This window comes from Amia ocellicauda, chromosome 10, assembly GCF_036373705.1.
Source record: "Amia ocellicauda isolate fAmiCal2 chromosome 10, fAmiCal2.hap1, whole genome shotgun sequence".
In the NCBI taxonomy this organism is placed as follows: domain Eukaryota; kingdom Metazoa; phylum Chordata; class Actinopteri; order Amiiformes; family Amiidae; genus Amia; species Amia ocellicauda.
In genome coordinates, this window is record NC_089859.1 from 24,130,829 (window position 1) to 24,147,716 (window position 16,888).

The following is a 16,888-nucleotide window of genomic DNA, read 5'->3' on the forward strand; positions in this document are numbered from 1 at the left end:
TGTTGTTTTATAGTGTTTCACATTTAAGTTAATTAATATGAATAAATTGACAGTGTACATTGGTCGGATCAGGGGGTCTCGTCCCCAGTCCCTGATGGTCGCAAAGTGTCCTAAGTGTCATTCCACCTCAGTCCTTCATTATGTAATTTTCCACTTAATTGAAACTATTTAACCCTTTTCCAAGGTCTGAAGAGCTCCGTGATTTAAAGAGACCTATAAAAGTGGCTGGACTACAGTCAAGGACTTAAACTTGCAATATCAGCACAAGTAAAGCTACCAAGACTCTGGGTAGTTGAAACAGCTGGTAGATGGTGAGATCACAGGACAGTTTGTACTCTCTGATCAGGGGTTGCAAACCTGTGGCAAACAATTACACTGGGAATGATGGGGAATGAAAAAGACGAAGCAAAAGTTGAAATGGAACATAAATGAAATGGAAATGGAAATAGTATCAACTGCATTCGACACACTACATGTCAAATCACCATCGTTATTCTGTGATATCGTAAGGAGGGTTTGGGAAGATATAATTACTGAATCAATTAAATATTATGTCATTATTTAACTGTACAGCTAGCACAATCATGGCCAATCTATTTTAAGGTGTATCACATGGTTTATTTACATCAGAAAGAAGTAGAAAATCTCTTGCTCTTTCAAGGCTCTCTAGAAAAAATTATAATACTTTGCTTTTTACATGCCAGATTTTTGTTTGGGAGGGTTTAGTATTGCAAACAGTTGCTGTATATTTGAAGGGATGTATTTGATATCTGTCTGTCAGCAGATCTTGCTGCTTCACAGATCATTTGTGTGAATTACAGGCACACTTTTTTGTTGTGATGTATTTAAAAATGTGTTACAACACCTGAAGTCTCATCTAGTGAAGATGCCCTTGAGTTGGCTAGAGTATGTTCATAGATGTGAACCTTTGTAATGTATAGACATGTAAATGATGTATCCTGAGCAATATGTTTGCATTAGACTTGGAGTTGTCAGTAGCAATGAATATTTCTTACTGTCCTTCATTGTATGTAATCAGATGGATACAAACCTTCCTATGATTATTTTTAGGATTTTTAAAACAAAACAAATATATACACATAACATACACACACACACACACACATATATATATAGATTTTAGTATTTCAATAAAGGAAAATAAAAAGAGCCAGAGGCGGAGCATATAAAATGCCACAGAGAACTGACAAAACTCAGTATATGGCAGAGTCCTGTTTTATGCCAACAGCAAAACAGAAAACTGCAGGCTCACTGCTAGAGGTAGTTTTCCACATTTCATTATCTAAATGGGGTTGTACTTTTATCATCACTTTTAATAAGGCTGACACTCACCCTTGTATTATACCAGATGTTATAGCAGAGGCCGTTGTTCTATCCAAGTATTAGTTAATCTGAGCTTATATTGGGCAATGGAAAAATGCAAATATCAATGCCAATAGTGCAAAATGATTTACTGCTCAAATCAAATTAAAAAAAGCAATCATTTGGTTATCTCAGGAAAAAAACAAACATGTGTTTCTTCTGTTTATCTGCCTGTTTATGTAACTTGTAATTGGTGCTTATATTATTATTTATTCATATTTTACAAATTATCTGAATGTGATATACTGCTGCTACTGTTGGAATTATTATGATTATGATTATTATAATATCAGTATAATAGGGCTATGAGGGTGTTACTATCATTAAACTACTGTTATCTCTTAAATGAGAGAAGTGAGAGGCACATTTCATGTTTTCTTCTGGGGAACTACTATCACTTTCTCGATTGCCATGTTGTTTTGGAGAGTGGCCAGACATTACAAGCTAAAAGCACAGGCCTATGATGAAGTATTCAAAATAAATGTAATTATGTTATTGGATACTTACAACACGAGAAAAGGACAAAAACTTAATTGTGGTGCGTAATTACCAATTTGTTTTTGTGAATAACACAGTCGAAAAGTTTGTGCACTGTTATTAGTGTGTTGTTGTTGTCTGTACATGGGTTTCTGTGAAAACGTCAGCTGCAATGCAATGTTCCAGTTTTAGAATTAGAACTCACATTTTAAACTGTTTCATTTTCTTATATACTTTACAGTTCAATATAATATATTAGGAATTAAACAAGAAACATTATTCCAGTCAAAGCTGAATGCCAAATTCATTTTCTCCAGTCATAAGTAGACTTTAAAAAGCTTCAGAAGAATCATGTCATAATGAGATAAGGTCACATTTGGTCTTTTAAACCTTATTAGCTAGACGCACTGAAAAAGTAATAATAATTACAATATGAGAAAGATGTAAATGAGTATTTTTAATTACCCCAGTGTAACAGTGTAAGGCCTGTGTTTTGTGGCGGACCACTGAGTGACACACTGGTTGACAGTGTGCTTGAAACTGAGACAACACACACAGTAAAGGCTTTCGAGAGATTGTTTACACCGACTGCTTTGGTCTGAGATACAGTTTTGTAAAAGAATCGAGTTCGACTCAGTCGTTTGTACGAGACGCGTGTCCTGGAATCTGTGAGTTGCTTTTACCCGAACCGTTAGTGTTTCCATTTGTTCTTTTCTTCCTTAATTTCTCCTCATGTCTACAGTGTTTACTCTGAGTGTATCCCAGTCACAGCTTCCTTTTCCTTTGCGCCTGGCAAGTATGGTATAACACAGCTCTGCTATCCTACTGTAGGCATCAGTTCATAATCTGCACTGAAAGACACTGAGAATTGAACAATTTACCTTGCAGGCGAACTCATGGTCCTTCTTCTTCCCCCTTTGTGTTTAGCTTTATGAAGTGTCAGTGATGAATTTGGAGCAAGAAAGGCCATTTGTTTGCAACGCCCCGGGCTGCTCACAGGTGAGTGCAATGGAAACAATGCGAGATATGGTTGTAGTAACTTGATAATGAGGAGTCTGTCGTGCATAATGAAGAGAAATGTAATAATATGTTCCTCGATGAAATGCAAGAAGTATTAAAAGGTCGCTTGCTGATGGTATTTTTCATTGATGTTAAAAGTAACATTTAATTAGGGCTTTGCTCAGATGCCAAACCTGTCAAGGGCAGACGAGTCGCTTTGACATCGATGGAAAGTCAGAATCCAAATGAAAACTGAAGCTGTTACTGTTGAATTAATTTCTCATAAACTGTAGCCATACTTTATATAGGCCTTAATCCATCTGTATTGGCTCTTATGAACTAGTATCTCTGTAGTAAATATAGCATTGCTGTATTTATCATGCTTCTTTTTATGTTTCACACATTTCAGTAGCTCTGTTGTCCGTTATTTGCAATTGTCTCCTCTCTGTTTTCCTACACACACTGACCTAGTCTTTGGAGAAATCTGACATTACCATCCAAATCACAGCATCAAATTCCGAAATTGAGAAACCCATTTATTTTTTCCAGTTTTAATTGTGGTTCATTCTTTCCATGAAAAAAAATGCCAATGCTTGTGAAGGCAGTGTTTTCACATAACTCATGTCTCTGTCAAGAGTGGTTTGAAGCCTGTTTTTCTGAGCCCCGGGGTAAACATTGGGCTTGCCATTCACAGCAGCCAGTTACAATTGCAAAAGTAGCTTTCAAAGTCATGTTTAAGAGACTCTTTAACAGCTCTTTCCATAAATATGAAATTTGAAAAAAAGACATAAAAGCGTTCTGTAAGTTCTCTTTTGTTACTATATATACTGCACATTCCTAGCAAGCTACGTACCCTATATCCACAATGACTAGATGTATAGATTTCAATGTGAAGATACAATTTATTTGATGAAGGCACTTTTGAAAACTTCACATACTAATGATAATAAACAAAATTAGCAAAAGTTTAAAAAATCAAGAGAAACACAAAAAACAAATAAACAACAAAAATTGACAAATAAAAATCTATATCTATCTATATATATAAAGAGAGAGAGAGAGCAGTGTTTTATTTTTCAGAAATTAGACTAAAGTTGTGTTTGAGAAGCTAAACTTATTTTTAATTTGAAAAGAGGGGGTCCAAAACTACCAATTTATAGGCTCAGATTATTAATATAAATACTAATATATTAATATAAATTACAATCCTGTGAAATTGTATATCATTTACATTTCTACAACGCCATATATATCATTAAAGTAATTTATTTTAGATTTTGATACCATTCATTTAATCCGGGTTTCCACAATATAAGAATGATAGTCTTTTCATTCTTGAAATCTTTTTTTCTTCCAGTTATTGAATTTTCTTTCCATCCCTGCTAACAGTAAAATAAGTAGATTTTCCCACCTGACGGGACGGCTTGTCGATCCCTGACCCAAGTCATTGTGCTGAACCCTCTCTCTGCCTGCGCTGCTTTTTTGTTTTCTCTGACTTTGACGTGCTGACTTTCAAAGCAGACCAAAGACGACGTGATCTGAAAGAAAATTCACCTTTGAACTTTTGCTGGTTTCAGTCTGACAAGATATTAAATTAAGGCAGTAGCTTATGGTGGACTAGAATCATATCGCATTTTTAAATTTTCGTTGAGTTCTATGGTATGTCAAATGTATATGATTATACGAGTCTCATAGGAATCCAGACATGTGAACAATCCTTAGTGTAAATTCAGAATTTTATTATATTTTTATATTTAAAATATATAGTGTGTGTATGTTTTTTTTCTTAACCACATAATTTTACCAATTTACGTAAGATTACTCTAGGTGAGGTAAAATGTTTTTTTTCTTGGTGATATTAGTTTGTTATTAAAATAAAAACGAATGAAAAGATCTCTGTAATGAAGTTTAACCAGGCAATTTACTGAACACATTTTCTGTTTTAACCTGTTATTTCCTCTGTTGTATACAAAGCGTTTCGACATGTATCTGCATTTTGAAGTCTTCAGATCAGTTGTGCTTTTGGTTGCCATACATTGTAAAGTTTAGATTTGTGAGCCCAAAGTAGGCAGGTGCCGTTTGCAGTCAGTCAAACTTGCTTTTATGACCTGCTCTGCTTTCTCGTGTGCATTCACAACCTGCACATTAACGCCAGCTTTTTGTGCCTGACAGCGCTTTCCCACCGAGGATCACCTGATGATTCACAGGCACAAGCATGAAATGACTTTGAAGTTTCCATCAATAAAAACCGATAATATATTATCAGGTAAGAAAACAATGACAGCACTTTTTTCCCTTTTTCTTTTTTGAACAATACCACCTATAGCGAAGGAACAGATGGATTTCATAATTTCAGTTTTAATCCAGTGTCTGTGTTGTGTCAGAAGTCTAACCTGGACTTGATTGTTTGCATATTTAAAATGTCTTCTCTTTTTCTCTGTCCATTTTTACTTTCTCCTCAAGGTTTTAATATCCATAATTATCCTTTAGCTTGGATTAAGTGTAGTCTGTTCTGCTGCCTTTTATCCCAGTTACAGTAGTAAATGCCCTGATAAAAACTTCTTTGAATGTAATTGAATATTACATTGAATAATAGATTGAATAATAGATCGTGTCATTAAGAGTAAATATCACCCCCCTCAAAACTAGTATACTATTATACATCACCATGTCTTGCAGCAACTAAGTAATATGCCTTTGTTTTTCATTGGTCACATTGTGCATCCAGCGCACCAATATCTTTCAGGAAGTCTGCATGCAGTTGTGTGGCTTTCTATGGTCTGGAGGTGTTTCTGTAACAATTGCAAGTGATGTCACACAATTTCCACTACAACCTCAGCAACACCCAGGGGCTAATTACAAAGCAGAAAACTTGTATTTACTAGCTGTACTGACTCATTTAAACTATTGTCTGCAAACAACCCCAGTACAGCATGTAAATATTCTTCTTCTCCTTTTTTTATAAATCCTTCTGCAAGTTCTCTGTTCATTTAAATCTTACACCTCAGGGAGTGTAGAGTGCTGCCAGCGTTTTCGCATGTCTGTGACACCCGACATACAGCAGACTTGAGGACAATCCACCTTAATGGATGCAAAATGACATCTTGGAAGTAAGTGTCACACTGGACTTGTAGATCATAAGTTAAACTTGTACAGAACAGTCCACAAATATACAGAACTTACTGGGAAAGATAGCACTGGACTTGTGCAGCAACATCGCTATAAACAGGAGCAGCAATCCACAAACACCTTTGATAGCATCCTGCAAAATTGTGGTAGATGCCATTTTGCTTATAGTATTTGTTAGTTACACAGCACTCCAAATGGAATTTAAAATACTTATTTCGGAAAACACAAAAATGAATCCTTGTGAACAAGAAACAGAATTGTATTAATTTTGTAGCCAGCAAAAACTGACACTGTGGCCTATGATTTATTTAAACCCTTGCTGTTTCTGAAGAAAATAAATGAAGGTATGATAAAGCTATTAATTTAATTTTGAAATGACCTAAACAGCATTCAAAACACATGTAGTGCTTCAGTTTCCATGTGTTGAAAGATTAAAACAAATAGTCTTTAATTGCCCCGGGGAAATGGCGTGTTGATGAAAGCATGGCAGGACTGAGGTTGTGCAGCAGAGGAGATTAACATTTCTATCCATTAATTAATGTTTTAAGCGGAAAATAGCTTTCTCAGTGTAAGGTTCCCCGTACTAAACAAATAATTTTAAACTCATTTTGGAAAATGAAAATATTTGTCTGTCCGACTGTACGGTATGAAACAAGATACTTCTTATCAGCCTCTTTTCTCATATTGCACATTCAATATTAGGGCTTTGTTCTGCTTGAAGTGGCTCTGACAGCTTTTCGTTGCCCTTCTGTGTCGACGCTGTGGCCTCATACACATCCCTCTGGTCATTGTGGAGTCTGCTTACCGGACTTTTGGGTGCCTTTTGGTCTGGGGATAATACTTTGTCAGATCTCAATCTCTGCGACTCTTGTTTGGTGGAATTGTAACAGAGAAAGCAGAGTGTGCAGTTAACCATGCATAAATGTTATTTTTATCTGGACAGTGTAACTGTAAACACAAAGTGCTTTATGCATAAGGTAACGTAAAATATTGATACAATTGTGAATTTAGGCATAGTGTATCTGCCTCATCTTAGCCTAGTCCAACATAACTGGTGTCAGAAACATTTTCTTTTAATGTTATTAAAATAAAATGTAATAAATAAAAAAGACAAATGTAACTCATGTCAATTATTTAAAAGGCCAGATTTGCTCGTGGGGACCTTTTGAACCCTTTCCTTTCTTTGTTGTTCTTTTTTCCTTCTTTTTTGTACAGACTTGCAATTTGCTGCTCTCCTGTTCAGATTGGACACGGATGAGAGAAAAGCAACTTTTTACACATCAGCCCCAGCTTGACATTATCTCTATCATTTCAGCTACTTCTAAGACAATGAAATATTAGGAGCTTTAAAAGTGTGAGAGAGCAGACAAGTCAGAAGTGAAGGCTATATTATGGAGGAAAGCACTCGGCGTACCTTTGACCTTTGCGCTCAGATCCTGCCCGAGGCTCTTGTCAATATACAGGCAGGGTTTATGCTAATGTTATAAAAACAGTTCATGACAGGGTATCTTAGGTACAGTCAAAGCATAATAAAGATCATATACTTGAGGCTAGACAAAGCACTGATCTTATCCACCTTATAGCTCCGTCACGCTGGACATCCAAAGACACTGTTGTTGTAAGACCGAACCAAGGTCTATGTGATCAATGATGCAGAAGCATAACAGCTGTGATTTGGTGCCTTTCTATTATTTATACGCATTGGAATGTAATATAACATTCCCCGATTTAACAGCCCTGGCCTCTTGAATTACTGTAGCTCGGTGTGCCGCGTGGCTACAGCAAGACCCTTGTAAAAATACATACCATTAAAGGCAGACCGGCCACGAAGGAGGCACAGCTGAGAGCTAGATGCTGCGGACCCCGCTGTTCTGTGGTGGAAAGGGGGTCTCTCCAGGATATTACAGGAATCGCTGCCTGGGGCCTGCTGTGTGTACACTGCGCATGAAGCCTGTTTTCATTGCCAACCCCGAATGTCACGTTTTTAAGGAATACATCCGATTACTGTGCAGCCGCAATGAAAAGTACACTTGGGGGGAACAGGCTGCCCTCTGTTCTGAGAGTGTGACTGACAGTCTGGGAACACATGAAGATCCACTTTACTGCAATCAGCTGAAAGATTGTGAAAGTTTATATCACCCCAAGGAATGTGTTTTTTCCCCTTCTGTTTTTTGATGGGTCTTGGGGCTGTGGGGGGTATGATGTTGCCAACATTGCAGTTACCTGTCATAATTGGAGCTGGATACACATGATATGTTGAAAATGTATGATTTAATTTAAAATAAATATTTCCTCCATATACTTAACAAGATAGCTCCAAGAAGAGGAATTAACTTATAGAAACCAACATCAGGTTGTGGGTCCAAAGTGAAATGCATTAAGACTAGGTGCTATACAGTATATCAGCATTACTCCATAAATAGATAACACATTCTTTAAATATCTGAAAAAAGATTTTTGTCCTGTTATGTTTTTTGCCAATGCCCTGTTATCAGTTTTGGTTTCATTTGAAGTATCTAAGATAAGATTATTCCTTTTAAAGAAGTAGTTTGCCCCCGTGACTATTTCCAGTGGGAAGCAACCATCAATATTATTTCCCAGAGTGCCTTTTTGTTTTCTTGCTGAGGTTCTTGTTGGTTGCCTTGTTCCAGACCAGACACCAACGCCGACTCGGTTTCTGAAGAACTGCGAAGAAGTCGGCCTCTTCAATGAGCTCGATTGCTCCATCGAGCAGGAGTTCAGGAAGGCCCAGGAAGAGGAGGACAGCAAACGGGTAAGTCCCTTTCACTGCGATTTCCATCCTTCTTGCACTCCTCATTGCTCCAATCACCTCCCCGACTTTTGCACTGGATGAAAGAAAACGTCAAAGTCATTAGTTACTAAAGTAAACCGTACAGAAAGCTAAATAAATATAGTCATTCACAGCCCTCGGCCCAATACAGTCTGTTTAGTCAAACTTTTCAGTCCCTGATGTGAAGGCCTTCAACTGTATTTCTAGTTGCCAACAGAGTATTGGCACCCTTCACTGGATTCAATGCATTTGATTAATTCATTGTGTTATACATATTGATTATTAAGACACGCTTATTTGTGAATGATTTCTCTTGGAAGCCTATGGACCATATCAAATCAACATAATCTGTCTGAGATCAAAACACTAATCATCCTCGTTCAAGGATGAAATAATGACACATTAGAATTGCAGTTCCTTTGCTGAGATGGTAATCAGGCGACTTTTACTTCAGGTCGTATTGTTGGATCACAGAGCTCTTCCAAACCACAGCCGTCGCATTTACACGTGTGGAAGCCAATATTGCTAATATGAGCCCATGTGTTTCTCAGTCAGCAAGGAGGAAAACAAAAGGATCATGTTATGTGACGATTCACTGATCCAGTTTTTAAAGGGATGCTTCTTTCTCCCCTTCATGTATCTTGTCCCTGCCTGGGTTTCAAGACCCAGTTGCAATGAAATTTGCTTTGTTTTTCATCAGTTCAGACATCATTGAATTTATTAGATGTGTGCTTTATAACCTCAATATAGTGTTTACCTCTCCAGTACGGATACAAGCAAATAGACTCGTCAGCCTGGGAGTTAAAAATCCCATCTTAACCAAACACCGCAGCTAGGCAGGGACAGCGATTCTGCAGACAGACTCTGAAACTTGACCTCGCTAAGGTAAGACACACCGTGGGATCAGGTTGTCTCCCTAAACCTGCAGCCAGCTGGTTTTAGGTTTACTCTGAGCTGAGCATTAAGTATCTAGAACATTTGTCATGGTTTATATTTGTTCGTTGTCCATCCTCGGCGCTACTGGATACTACAGATGAATCAGCTCTGAATCACGGAGGCGCCTCATGGGGCGGCAAGCGCAGAGCTGCAGCAACTGACATGCGTCCGCTTACCTGCCTCGCACGTCTCAGCGAAGTGGACCACTGTTGTGGGATTTGATGATTTGGGAGTTTGTTCAATCAGCATCAGACGTGCCGGGGCAGGGCTGAATTGCTGGCTGAAAGAGCAAGCTCTGGAGAAGCACAACAGTCTGGTTAGCAGGAATGGCTAACTGTCTTAATTTAGTACGACTAGACACTCAATTGGGAAAATGTTGAATCAGGCTAAATGCAATATGTCGACCCCAGCAAAATCTGCACATTGGCGACTCCCTTAAACACCTGACCCACAGCCTCCTGGAAAAGAGGAAAAAGCAGTGGTATATCAATATAGCACAGCATTCATACAAGGAACTAAGTAAATTCACTTGACAATGTTGTGTTGAGTGTCCCTTTTGAAGCAAAATACAAGCTTTACGTAGCAAAACAATGCTTGTTGTTTTCAATGGGCACCAACGTTCCAGTGGCAGGAACAGCACCAAGGATCTAATTCTGGAATCAGGAATATTTGATCCCAGAGGTGGATTTTAAATTGGCTGGTCAAGCTTCAGAACTGTCTCTCTTTTCCAGCAGCAGTAATGCACATAAAAAACCTCTTAGACAATTTGTAGAGTTATTAGTGTTCAACTTTGCTTTTATTAATTATATTAATTATCTTGTGAGATTTGATACATTATTTTAATATATGTATATATATATATATATATATATATATATATATATATATATATATATATATATATATATATTAGATTATTACAATCTCTAATAATTGGGATGATATTAAGATCATCTCTAAGACATGAGAGGGATTTGAAAGAGTATTTAAAAGTCTGACACTTTGTATAAATGTTTAATAGTTTAACTACAAATTAAAATACAGATTGAATTGCTGTAATGATGAAGATCTTATCAGCATAAAGTGGAGGATATATTTTTACCACAATACATTTTTCTATCATTGTCAACATTGTTAGTTTGTATTTGTATTTAGAATATGCCAATAGATTTCTTTATTTCATGTATATTTGTTTGTCTGATTGAGAAAGCTTTATGTAGCACGTGAACACACACAAAGATTGTCTGACTCGATGGTCAGGTACACAAATCTGCCCTCCAGGTGCTTATCGTGAATTTATGTCAGTAGGTGCGTCAGCCTCCGCTACCGGGGAAACCTGTGTGTTCCAGATCGAAAACACCTGTAACGTAAAATCACTGCGAGGGTCTAATCGTGGAAGTCAACAACCTTCAGATTGATTTATGTTCATCTTAAATCCAAGATGTGATTCTTAACATACACAGACATGTCTGCAGGCCAGGGGCACTAGCTGTGTACACGATGGAATTGATTTTATGTATTTGTCTCATTAGTCATTACTAGGCAGCGCCTCAGCATTTATTTTGAACTGCTTAACATGGCACACAAAACTTTCATACGTCCTGGATTTAACTATTAACGAGGATGCCTTAAGTTTTCTAGATGAATGATTAGGTGCTTGTGTAGTAGTAGTGTGACTACAGTCATGCAAGGGACTTGAAATACCTGACACATATGCAATCGGTTCACCTGTTTGATTTACGACCCAACGGCACATATAGAACAACATACAGAGATCGTAAAACTTAACTGATCACTTTCCATTTATGTTTTTGAAATATAAACAAAAATGAGGTGTACTCACACATGACTCTGTAAGGTATTCATCACCAACATTTATAAAGCGACTCCAAAAGTTATTTAAATAGAATGCATATGACTATTTGTTGGAGACCACTTGATACAGTAATTGAAAAGTAAAATGTACTTGGGACTGGATGGCTTTGAAAAGTCTCAGGGCCCAGGTGAATAGCTGACATGAAAGTCCTATGAGGAATGCTTCTTATGAAGTCTGCAAGCCTTGACTCCAGCTATCAGCCTTTGTTATGATTATTTACATATTGAGTGCCGGAGAACAGGAAAAGTCAGGGGCCCGGGGTCCCGGCACTTTTATCTTGCCTAAAATGCGTGTCAGAAAAAGTCCCGGGTCTGTGGGTTGACATCTTGCAGAAGTCTAGACTCTCCAGTGAACCCCAGTTCAAACGATTTTACATAAAAGAGGCTGAGGTTCCTCCCACAGAATTGGTGTTAAACCGAGGGTGTGTTTAAATTTTCTGCCATTTCAAAAAATAACACATTAAAAGCTGCCATCGTCAACATTTTCTTTTGCGTTTTTAATAAAGCGAGGTTGTGAGGTGACGCAACGTGGAAAAGTCAGCTCGGACTGATTAGTAAAAGGTGCGCGCAAGCCAGACTCGTGGATGAATGCATCGCCATTGTCCAACAGTACAGTTTTAAAGTACTGTAAGTTTATTTTTGTTTTTTGTTTTTGGGGGCGTTTGTCTCACCAGTTGGGAATTTCATAATAAATAATTTAGCAGTGGGAGGCTTTTGTTTCATAACTGCGTTTCAAGAGATGAGATGCACTCATCCACGAGATGCACTGAATGTTTTTTCCCCAAACGACAAAAGTACGGCAAAACTGCGGCTATTTCGCTCTCGGACGGCTGTAAAGAAAAACAAACAACCGGAGCTTTACTGTGCATACCTTTACTTCTCGAATAAAGCCATAAAGCTGGATACGAGACTCCGGAGTGTAGCAATGCTTTGTTTTCTCGTATTTGATGTTCTCTGAGGGAACACCCTGACTTTACTGTACCCCAGTGGATAATTGCATTTCAGTTTTTCTTCTAACCATTTGTGTCTCACATGTGTTTTTCATCCTCCTTTCCTTCCAGAACATTTCACTGCATGGCACAGCAGGACCATCTCTCCACCAGCCCCCCCACTCGAGGATGCCAAACCATGACACCAGCATTGTTATCCAGCAGGCCTTGCCCTCCCCGCAGTCCAGTTCGGTCATCACACAAGCACCTTCCACCAACAGACAGATCGGGTGAGTAGTTTGCCCCGTGGCTGTTACTGACAGGCTGCTGTTGCTTGTTTGTCAGAAGTGGTGCTCCTACTTTTTTTTGTGTTTAACTACCATTTGAAGATGTGATTTTGATATTATTGGAATGATATTGCTTCTTTCAAGATACTGCTCAGTACACAGCGAAAGTGACTTATTTTACGTACTATTGTGTTCGTTAGGCCCTTTTACGTTTTCTAGAAGCTAACTGAAGTTGGGGCTTGGAGTTAAGTGGTGTAGATAGGCTGAACTAAAAAAGAAATCTATGTACTATGAGAACAATGAGAAATCATCATTAAGTGCATTAAAGGCCAGGAGATAATCAATCCTAAAGTCGGTGCTGTTATCCAAAGTTACGTACTGAGACTACAACCCAGACTGTGGATCAGTAACGGCACGAGTCATGCACAAAGGACCAACGTTTGTCAGTCTCAAGGAGAATGAAGCGCAGCGGGGGTCAGTTATTTGCTCAAGGTGCCGGATGCTAACTAGGTAACTGCTATTCTTACCCTAGGAACCAATTAGCGTTTGTTATTGGCAGAACTGTGCTGAAGAAACACACATCACTTTAGTTCAATAATGAATTTCCTTTTTCAAGAAGATATTCCATCAGATAGCTTTGTTTCTCAGGTGCAGGTCCCATGAAACCTTTTAAATATGCAGTGAGTTGCCAGAGGATTTGTAGTTTATTGCGATAAACCCGTCTGACACTCTTTGTCTCACTTTACGGGGCTGGAATTTCATCCTGCTGGACTGTAGCAATCTGTGCTGCTCAGTGGCGTCCTGAGGGTGCTGTCAGGAAACAGAGACAAACAAACTGCTGGCTGTAGAAAAATGTAAAGAAAAAACAAATGATTTCCAGTGTTAAGTGTTTTGTTATGTATGAATCAAGAACAATATACATATAAACAGAAACATAGATGCTTCGATGTAATCATATCCTCCCACAGTCCTACACGTCCATACCAATGAATTTGATTAAGATTGTATAACTTCCTCTACTTAGCTAATTACCGCAACTCTGAAGATGGCACAAACAAACGCGTACCATCTGATAATGATCATTTCAATCACCCAAACAGATCAATCATATTAATAATAGATTCAATGAAATAATAGTATTCTAAGAGTAGTGCTCCAATGCCCCAGCCTCTCGAGTCATAAGAATGAAACAGTACATTCTGGGAAGGAGGTTCTGAGTCTCATTGCAAAAGGTATGAAGACGCAGTTTCCCTCTTGAATTCACAGAGCACTGTGAGCAATTCTGTCTCACTCTGACTCACTGTACGATATACAGATTTCCCCTTCAGTTGACCTGGTTCAACTCTTCTTGCTAAATCCCACATAAAAAAAGAAAAAACAGAAACAAACAGTGTCTATAAGGAACAAAGGATATCTTATGGTTTGGTTTCATGCTGCTCAGCATTTGTTTACACCTATAACAATACTTGTATTTTCATGTGGAATCTCTTTAATTTGTGTAAATATTTTAAGGGTATGGGATGTAAATGCATGTTTAATACACCTGCATTTCTCTTTGTGTTTTGATGCCACTTGGTGGCATAGGAGCACAAGAGAATTGCATACTAGTACAGCACGTAACTTTCACATGGAAGTCAACTACTCTGACTACCACAGGGAAGACTGACGCTCAGGTTATTGTCCCCTGAACACATGTAACGTCTCGCAATGCGTATCTCAAAAAAGATTGTCATTTTAGCTTAGGTAACTGTTTTTATTTATTTAATTTCAATGAGAGTGGTATAAATATACACACTCACATATGTATTTATATATATACTATATATATTCAGTTAAAGGTATTTTGAAAACGAACAACCAGGCTTTATTTACGTATTGTCTACCATGGTGTATTTTCACCCATTCCAAGTCCGGGCAGAATATCTGTCTCGGTCTCTGTTTGTATGTTTGTATTACATTTTTTCACAATGCCTGCTCAGGAAAGCTGAGAACGACCTTCAGCCAGAATGGGAGGATCGCTGGCTATGTAATAAATAGCCTGTCAGTCTGGAAAATGAATAACCTTGCAACACTCCTCATCCAGGCCCCGACGAAGAAACAACACGTGCAGGATAAATCCCCTCTCCAATTTATAACTCAAATGAATTACCCCGCGATTGCAGCCTTGTTAATACAATTAGGTTAATAGGGGAATGTTGGGAAACTGTAAGCTAGATCATCAAGTTTTGCTTGCCGCGCTCTCTTGTTTCTGGAAGGCAGAGTTAACGTGTACCGACAAGAGTCCTGTAACCGCTACCAGCAGCCCCAACCTGCGCTTGGCTGTTTTGATCTGTCAAACAGTTTCATGACCTGTAATTATGAGGGAGTTTCTTTTTCTTTTTTTTTTCATTCAACCCCTCTTCCATATTTAAAAAGTGGTTGTAGGTGTTTACAAGGAGGTGAAAAATACAGCTGTAGGTCAGGTGTAAATTCTGCTTGACTGGGCATTGCACTCCTGCTCAATACACCCTCGCTTGGGAAAGGTGTGTGTCTCTCTGACCTCCCTCATTTTAGACAACTAGACAACTCTACACTCTTTCTGGCCTCCCTTCACTGAGAGACGGGCAGCCATTGAACTGACATGGGTTTCAGTCATGGTGGAGGTAGAAACACTAACGTAATATTGGTATCTTTCTATCGATCAATCTATAAACAACAGGGCTACTTACCGGATCATACATGTATGTATTTACAGGTAACAGATGATACACTGATGGTCTGTAAACTCACTTGTCCAATAAAACTGACTGAATCAAGTTATTTGATTTATCTTTGACTCACATAGTAAACTGGGGAAGTGAGATTGAGAACTCAGGTCTGTAACAGTGAGGACTAAGTGTAAGAAGGAAGCTGTGTGGTCTGTACAGAGAGAGCGATGTACTGAGAACCAGATGATCCCTAATCTGATGATTAGTATACCCACGCTAATAACTAAGTCTTGGGAAAATCAGTAAAAGCTGTCACGCCAGCCAGTTGAGAAAAGCCAGCCAAATTACAGACTCCAGAGTTGATCATCTCTCAGCCCATTGACAGATAGATTTTGATGTTGTATTTGTTTTATATATATATACACTCACCTAAAGGATTATTAGGAACACCATACTAATACTGTGTTTGACCCCCTTTCGCCTTCAGAACTGCCTTAATTCTACGTGGCATTGATTCAACAAGGTACTGAAAGCATTCTTTAGAAATGTTGGCCCATATTGATAGGATAGCATCTTGCAGTTGATGGAGATTTGTGGGATGCACATCCAGGGCACGAAGCTCCCGTTCCACCACATCCCAAAGATGCTCTATTGGCTTGAGATCTGGTGACTGTGGGGGCCAGTTTAGTACAGTGAACTCATTGTCATGTTCAAGAAACCAATTTGAAATGATTCGACCTTTGTGACATGGTGCATTATCCTGCTGGAAGTAGCCATCAGAGGATGGGTACATGGTGGTCATAAAGGGATGGACATGGTCAGAAACAATGCTCAGGTAGGCCGTGGCATTTAAACGATGCCCAATTGGCACTAAGGGGCCTAAAGTGTGCCAAGAAAACATCCCCCACACCATTACACCACCACCACCAGCCTGCACAGTGGTAACAAGGCATGATGGATCCATGTTCTCATTCTGTTTACGCCAAATTCTAACTCTGAATGTCTCAACAGAAATCGAGACTCATCAGACCAGGCAACATTTTTCCAGTCTTCAACTGTCCAATTTTGGTGAGCTTGTGCAAATTGTAGCCTCTTTTTCCTATTTGTAGTGGAGATGAGTGGTACCCGGTGGGGTCTTCTGCTGTTGTAGCCCATCCGCCTCAAGGTTGTACGTGTTGTGGCTTCACAAATGCTTTGCTGCATACCTCGGTTGTAACGAGTGGTTATTTCAGTCAAAGTTGCTCTTCTATCAGCTTGAATCAGTCGGCCCATTCTCCTCTGACCTCTAGCATCAACAAAGCATTTTCGCCCACAGGACTGCCGCATACTGGATGTTTTTCCCTTTTCACACCATTCTTTGTAAACCCTAGAAATGGTTGTGCGTGAAAATCCCAG

At 38.7% G+C, this 16,888-nt stretch overlaps 1 protein-coding gene across 1 annotated transcript in view; it reads left to right on the forward strand.

Moving 5' to 3' along the window:
• creb5b (cAMP responsive element binding protein 5b) overlaps window positions 1–16,888 on the forward strand; it is an 88,908-nt gene that overhangs the window by 12,750 nt on the left and 59,270 nt on the right. Inside the window, exons 2-5 of the mRNA XM_066715655.1 lie at window positions 2,788–2,859; window positions 5,032–5,125; window positions 8,640–8,761; window positions 12,652–12,809. Coding sequence (XP_066571752.1) covers window positions 2,806–2,859; window positions 5,032–5,125; window positions 8,640–8,761; window positions 12,652–12,809 — 428 coding nt within the window. The 5' untranslated portion in view covers window positions 2,788–2,805. The remainder of the gene's footprint in view (window positions 1–2,787; window positions 2,860–5,031; window positions 5,126–8,639; window positions 8,762–12,651; window positions 12,810–16,888) is intronic.